This window comes from Empidonax traillii, unplaced genomic scaffold (assembly GCF_003031625.1).
Source record: "Empidonax traillii isolate 1590-97213 ecotype Southwest subspecies unplaced genomic scaffold, ASM303162v1 scaffold905:size246956, whole genome shotgun sequence".
In the NCBI taxonomy this organism is placed as follows: Eukaryota; Metazoa; Chordata; class Aves; order Passeriformes; family Tyrannidae; genus Empidonax; species Empidonax traillii.
In genome coordinates this window covers 1-7,041 of record NW_020956098.1, presented here as the reverse complement: position 1 = coordinate 7,041, position 7,041 = coordinate 1, and the positions used below count along the sequence as shown (strand labels likewise).

At 37.9% G+C, this 7,041-nt stretch overlaps 1 protein-coding gene across 5 annotated transcripts in view; it reads left to right on the top strand.

Moving 5' to 3' along the window:
• Positions 1 to 7,011, top strand: part of LOC114067366 (intersectin-2-like) — a 48,503-nt gene extending 41,492 nt beyond the window's left edge. For 3 of the 5 annotated variants that reach the window (XM_027902747.1, XM_027902748.1, XM_027902749.1), the window contains exons 10-17: positions 1,435 to 1,572; positions 1,663 to 1,748; positions 2,860 to 3,122; positions 3,810 to 3,959; positions 4,187 to 4,327; positions 5,140 to 5,227; positions 5,828 to 5,967; positions 6,883 to 7,011. In XM_027902747.1, coding sequence (XP_027758548.1) covers positions 1,435 to 1,572; positions 1,663 to 1,748; positions 2,860 to 3,122; positions 3,810 to 3,959; positions 4,187 to 4,327; positions 5,140 to 5,227; positions 5,828 to 5,967; positions 6,883 to 6,975 — 1,099 coding nt within the window. In that variant the 3' untranslated portion in view covers positions 6,976 to 7,011. The remainder of the gene's footprint in view (positions 1 to 1,434; positions 1,573 to 1,662; positions 1,749 to 2,859; positions 3,123 to 3,809; positions 3,960 to 4,186; positions 4,328 to 5,139; positions 5,228 to 5,827; positions 5,968 to 6,882) is intronic. The other 2 variants (XM_027902750.1, XM_027902751.1) reach the window with 2 other exon arrangements.
• The last annotated feature ends 30 nt before the right edge of the window (positions 7,012 to 7,041 follow it).

The following is a 7,041-nucleotide window of genomic DNA, read 5'->3' as shown; positions in this document are numbered from 1 at the left end:
CTCTGGAGTGTGGGGGAATAAAGCAGGTGTGTAGGCTCTGTTTTCCTCCTGGGTGCGTGTCCTGGAGGTATCAGCAGCCAATGCAAGGGGATCTGTGTGCCCATGTAGAGAGGATTAACAGCCCCAGTTTCAGTTTGGCCCAAAGTAAGGATTTTTTAATATTTCTACTGGGTGTTATATTCATGGTAACTACTGTAATAAAGGTACTGTTATATGTGAATATTGCTGATGTGTGAACATAACAAAAATCACATTTCATGATCTCCTGCTTTTGTTTTTCACTGTGGTTTATGTGTGTGGATGATGGGCGTTTTTTGTTTTGTTTTGTTTTTCATAGCAGGGTTTTTTTACTGCTTTTTTTAGTGATTAGTTATTTTATTAAGCATTTCACTTAATTGCAGTCTAAGGATACGTTCCAGCAATTGTATGTACATAGATAGTTCTTTGAAAAAGGATCCTGCTTTCTTGCCTGCGTCTCTGGAACCATTTCACTGTTTTCCCACACACCTCTCCCCCCCACCACTCCCCAATTGCATGGGAAACATTTTGTCAGCTGATGATACAATCACCGTCTCCTTAGAGAGTGTAGGTGATCCTTTTCCTACCCATCTTCCCTGCACTGTCAAGGAGACACAAGGGGAAAAAAGAATTCCGTGCAAAGGTTCCTGTTGTAGAATTTGATGTAATTTTATATAATGCTTTATTTTGCTTTAAAAAAATTGTTTTCTAGCATTCTGAGCTGGTTAAGAACAGTCCTGGATTCTCTTCCCAGTTCTTCTATTGGTGATGCAATAAGTCAAGAGATCTTTCACCCTTTGCTATCTTTTTTGCAGTACTTTAGGAAAACTAGTAAGAGAATTGGGATTGTTCAGCCTGGAAAAGAGAAAGCTTCAGGCTAACCTAATTGCAGCTTTCCAGTATCTGAAGGGAGCCTACAAGAAATATGAAGAGAGACTATTTCCAAGGGCCTGCAGTGACAGAACAAAGAGGAATGGCTTCAAACAGAGAGACCAGGTTCAGAGAGTGGATATTAGGAAGAAATTCTTTACTGTGAGGGTGGTGAGGCACTGGCGCAGGTTGCCCAGAGAAGCTGTGGCTGCCCCAGCCCTGGAAATGTTCAAGGCCAGGCTGGATGGGGCTCTGAGCAACCTGATCTAGTGGAAGGTGTCCCTGCCCATGGCAGGAGTTGGAACTGGATGATCTTTAGGATCCATTCCAACCCAAACCATTCTGGGATTCTATGATGTGGATAACAGTACATTATTAACAAAATATTATCCCCCTTCATCAATTATTCATGTTATTAATAGTATTTTTACCAGAACATTTCACAGGAGTTCTCTGTTTTAAAAATTACAGTAAATAGGTTCAGCTGTCACTCGTGAGGGATTGTGCTGTTTAGTCCTAATTGGTGTTGCTGTTAAAACCCTGCAGGTCACTGGCTGATATTGATGGAGATGGGCAGCTGAAGGCTGATGAGTTTGTTCTGGCCATGCACCTCACTGACATGGCCAAAGCTGGGCAGCCACTGCCACTGACTCTGCCTCTCGAACTGGTGCCACCTTCCTTCAGGTAATCACCGAGGGCAGTGAAACGTAACACACTGGACATAACTGTGCTGTTTCTCTAACAATGATGGGTTGGGTTTTTTTCCCCCTCCAGGAGTGGAAAATATACTGAAAATATAAATGGAACTCTGCCATCTTACCAGCATGTGCAAGAGGAGGAGCCACAGAAAAAACAGCCAGGTAAAACACATCCTTAATGTACGGGGCTGTTTCTAAAGGGCACTGAAACCTGTAGAAAGTGGAAGACATAATCAAATCTGTAGAGAGCTTTTTTCAGGAGCTAGATCCCTTTTAACTTAGAAGGTAGGAAGATTGTTAAGTGGATATAGTCAGCCTGTTACACCTAATAGAATTGAGCAGGCAGAGACAGGGGTTATTTTTAGCTGTAGGAAAGGAGAATTGTGCTGATTAATAATGAATTTTGGAAAATAAATCCTTCATGGCCAAATACTGCCAGGCTACTGCAAATTTTTTTCAGTTGAAACTTCCTGGCATTACTTTGTTCTGGACATTCTGAAAGCAAGGGGTTCCAGTGTAATTTAATTCTCGAAAAACTGGATGCAGTTTGCACAAACACAGATTGTACTGTTGACTCTGATGCGACTTGCACAGGTCTCTTAGATGCACACTGCGAGACAGGACTTGCCTCTCTTTTTGGCAGGGTGGTTGCTGGGGGCCTAAACCATTGCTTTGTATCTCTTTTTATCCTTGTGTGCAGTAATTGAGCTTGATCCTGTCTTGGTTTCTGATGGTTTTAACTCCAGGAGGACTTACAGGGAACACCCTTAAAAACTAAGCCTTTTGTCTGTATTTTAATGTTTCTTGCACATTGGAAAACCTTTTTAACAGCAGTCAGTCTTCTGCCAGCTTATAAAAGCTGTTCTAGTATATTTTCCTCTAACATTCTTTCCTCTTTCATTTTTTAGATTCAGAGGCTTTCCTCTAACATTCAAGTCATTTTTGTGGTCATTTGTAAACTGCAACTCTTTTTTTTTTCTTTTTCCCTTTTTTTTTTTTTTTTTTTTTTTTGTTTTTTTTTTTTTTTTTTTTTTTTTTTTTTTTTTTTTTTTTTTTTTTTTTTTTTTTGTTTCAATTGGAATAGAATTAGGAAAATTTAGAGGTATTTTTGAACAGGAAAATAATAGTTTCAGAAATGCAATATACTTACATCATCCATGACCGAACATCCAGATCTTGCCAAAAAGTATCTATCTTTAGTGGCATAAGTGAGGTGTTTGTTTGAGAGCGGTGTTTTGCACAGGACAGAAATAACAACCTTTCCTTATTTTAGTGACATTTGAGGACAAAAGGAAAGCCAACTACGAGAGGGGAAATATGGAGCTGGAGAAACGCCGCCAGGTCCTGCTGGAGCAGCAGCAGAGAGAGGCTGAGCGCAAGGCTCAGAAAGAGAGAGAAGAACAAGAGCGAAGGGAGAGGGAACGTCAGGAACAAGAACGGAAAAGACAACTGGAAATGGAAAGGCAGCTGGAGAGACAACGAGAGCTGGAAAGACAAAGGGAGGAAGAAAGGAGGAAAGAAATAGAAAGGCGGGAGGTTGTTTTCTTGAAATTATTTTTTAACGCTCTAAGGAATGTGTACAATCGTTCAGTATCCACCTGGCTGAGCGTTCAGGATTTGAATGCTGCCCTTGGTTCTGTCTCCTCACATGGCTACTGGCAGATGGTCTTGGAGAGAGAATGTCATTTGTGTCAGAAAACACTGTGTCTGTTATGGATGAATCGAGTGTTGGCATGGGTTAAAGATTTTCAGATACTTCACAGGGCAGATGAGATTTTCTTGGATTTTTGCAAAAATTTGTATTCCAAATGAGATTGTACTGAATTCATAATTGATAACATTTGGACAGCTGAACTTGAGACAAATTCGCTACTACTTGGTGTCTCAGCACATGCCTCAGACTTGCCTGTTTTATGTATTTCTGTGAAATACTCAGAGGAGGTTTCGAGCAGTATCTGTCAATGTGCTATTTTTTGGGCAGTATTCCATAGCTGCAATTAGAATTATGTAGCTTTTCTTCATCTAGACTTGGGAGCATGACATGAAGAATCTTATGGGATCACCTCCTGCTTTCCTTGATGCTGAAGTATATAAAAGCACTTTACAAAAGACATTATGTTGTGTTGCTGTTATGCTGTTCAGAAATAGAGCACATTACTTTAAATTACGGTCTTTGAGTTCTGTATCTCTGTTGTAATTTAAGGTCCTGTAATTTTTGTACAGGCAGCAAAGCAAGAACTTGAGCGCCAGCGACGACTGGAATGGGAGAGAATTCGTCGCCAAGAACTTCTTAATCAACGGAACAGGGAACAAGAAGAAATTGTCAAGTTGACCTCTAAAAAGAAGAGCCTCAATCTTGAATTAGAAGCTCTGGTAAGACAGGAATTTCACTGCATGTGTTGAAATAAGGTATTTTAAACTATGCAAATCTTAATGTCTGCATTAATGGCCCACTAGGAGTTTCAGTCTGTTCTGGATGAGGAATCTAAAGCAGGTATTTTGGGTTATTTTAAAGAACTGATTGTGAACTGATCTGCCCACAGATTTAGCAAAGTGACTTTTTCCATATGTGGTATAATCTGTCTTTGATTTCTTTCTAGACGGACAAACACAAGCAAATCTCAGGCAGATTGCAAGATATTCGTAGCAAAAAGCAAGCTAGAAAAACTGAACTGGAGGCTTTAGATAGGAAATATGACCAAGGAATCATGGAAGTCAAGCAGCTGCAACAACAGCTTGAGGTATGTAACTTGCTGTTAAGTTTGTCATTTTCCTTTACTGTGTTCTGTGTTTCCATCACACTGCTGATAATGCTTCCCCATAGGGAGGAATAGGGAATCAGTTGGATTATGGTGGAGAGAGGAGACAGGCAAGGCTGTCAGCATGGCAGAGGTTTTTAGCTTATGTGTGGTGTTAAAGAAATGGTTATATGTAGTACAGCGAGCTGATGGTTAAATGAGAACAGTTGTCAAAACCGCAACTGTTCTTTTGTGAACTGATAATATGGACTTCTCTTCAGTTATGAATTCCTTTATGGCTCCAGACTCAAATTTTTATGAGGAGTGTTGTCCTGTATTCAGAACAAGTTAATCTTTGGGCTGAATTACTTTTCTGCTCTTTTTTCTTTTTTTTTTTCCCTCTCTTTGAATAACAAGACATAAATTATTTCAAATCAATTGACTACCATAAATCATCCCATACTGTATTTTTATTAATGCTTCTGCACATCAGGGAAACATCTTTTCATGTTGTTACTGTTTTATATTAGGTTTAGGGCAGTCAACTTAAATGGTCTCATGATAATATTTACACTTTTAAGATGTCTGTTAAAATTTTTTCCAGCTGTGTTAATGCTTTCGGGTCAAATGCTTTCAACTTTAATACTATTTCTATTAAGAGTAAAGAGGTCATTTTTTTCCTTTACTCCATAAAGACAACTTGCATCCATGTTTCATTAACATGAGTTGAAGTTATGTTTGAAAATTCACCCATTTTTACTTGCTGATTTATAAACAATACTAAAAATTTGTCATGTTCACTTCAATATCCACAGGATTATCAGAATAAACTAATCTATTTGGTTCCTGAAAAGCAGTTGCTAAGTGAAAGGATAAAAAATGCTCAACTTGAAAACACTCAGAGTAAGTGCCTGCAAGTGAATTCTCTTCTGTTTGCACTGCTGACTTTTCATCTCTTGTAAACAAGATGTGTTAATAACACTTTCACTTTTATATTTTTTTCAGTTAAAGCCATTGTTTCACCTACATTCCATTTTTTCCCCTCACGTTCTAGATAAGGAGCAAACAAACACATTTTTGCAAGAAAACATAGATTTTGCTTGAAACTTTGTCTTGAAACTTTATGTATATGGACTATGTGGCCCATAGCATTAAAATTGATCTGGTTTTTGGTAGTGTAGACTCAAGGGAATTAATTTATCTAAAGTTTACATTGGTCCTTACATCAAACCACACTGGAAGTCTAGAGAAGATTGCTATGAATTGGTCCGATATTAAGAAAAACACACCCAAATTGCAAGTTATTCTGTATGTATTCCATGTAATGCCTGTATGTCTCAATTCAGTGTTGGGGCTGTTTCTTCATGCTGTGTGTGAATAGAAAAGGTAAATCAAGGAATTTTTGTGAGGAAAGAGGTTGGGAATTTGTGTGTATTAGGAAAATAATAAAGGAGTTAGGGAAAACAGAAATTCTTGTAAAATTGTTTGTCTTTCCTTATGCAGGTACAGGAGTCAGTTCAGTGAACAAGAAATCTCTAGAAAAAGAAGAATTATGCCAAAGACTTAAAGAACAATTAGATGCCCTTGAGAAGGAAACTGCATCTAAACTTGCTGAAATGGATGAATTTAACAGTCAGCTTAAGGTATGTTCATTACCTAAATATCTTACACCTGTAAGCACTATATTTTATTACTTCATCCAGTCATAAAGATTGGTGCCACTTCTACCAGGCTAAAAGCTTTCCCCAACTTCCAGTGTCAAATAAGAATTACCAAAAGTCTTGGAGTAAATAATACAATAAAAATGCACTTAAATCCGTTGCTAGCATACTAAAATATGAATCTCTTGCTAATCATTGCTTTGCATGACTCAGCTGTTGCTCACTCTCACCTTTTGCCTTCTAGAATTCTTTTGGATTTAGAATTAAAATTTTTCAGACCCTTGCAAATTCTGTTCTTACATTATGAGGTCATATTGGCTATTGTTTTTGAATTGTGCACTGAACATTTAATATTTACTGAAAGAAGCACATGTTTTCATAGTACACTGTACAAGATCTGGTAGCACATTTATGTATTATCCTAAGATTACCTAATCTTAGGTATTATCCTAAGGCCTAGGCCAACTATTTGTGTAAAAGTTAAGAATTATTGACCACTTTCCCTGAAGATGTTTTTGTTTCAGAGGCAACTCTTGCCTTGTCTAAAACCTCAGGCACCTCTCACAGGGTAACATCCATTTGACTTTATTTACCAACTTACTCCTAGTGGCACTGATGGGAACTTTTTCCTTAAGTAATGGATTGACGATGGATCAAAGCGAGAGCTCTGCACTCTCCCAGTTAAAAAAAAAAGGCATAAAATTTGTAAAGGTTTAAGAAATTTCTATTCTCTTTAGAAATGGCTTCATATATGCTTTCTCAGTTACTTTCAGTTACTTGGTTATTGCATGGCTTGCTGTGTTCAGTGGCTGCATCCACAATTCAGTCTTCCCTCAAATATGTTTTTCAAAATACAGTGCAAAGATTAATTGGCTTTTTATCTACCTTATCTTACAGTGTGAGAATATGGATGATTCTGTTCTTCAGTGCCTTTTGTCTCTGCTAAGCTGTCTCAACAACCTCTTCCTCTTACTTAAGGTTATTTTCTAATCTTTGGCTTTTTTGGTTTTTTAATTATTTCGCAATTTTTCTCTGCTTACCCTTTCTGTTTAGTTG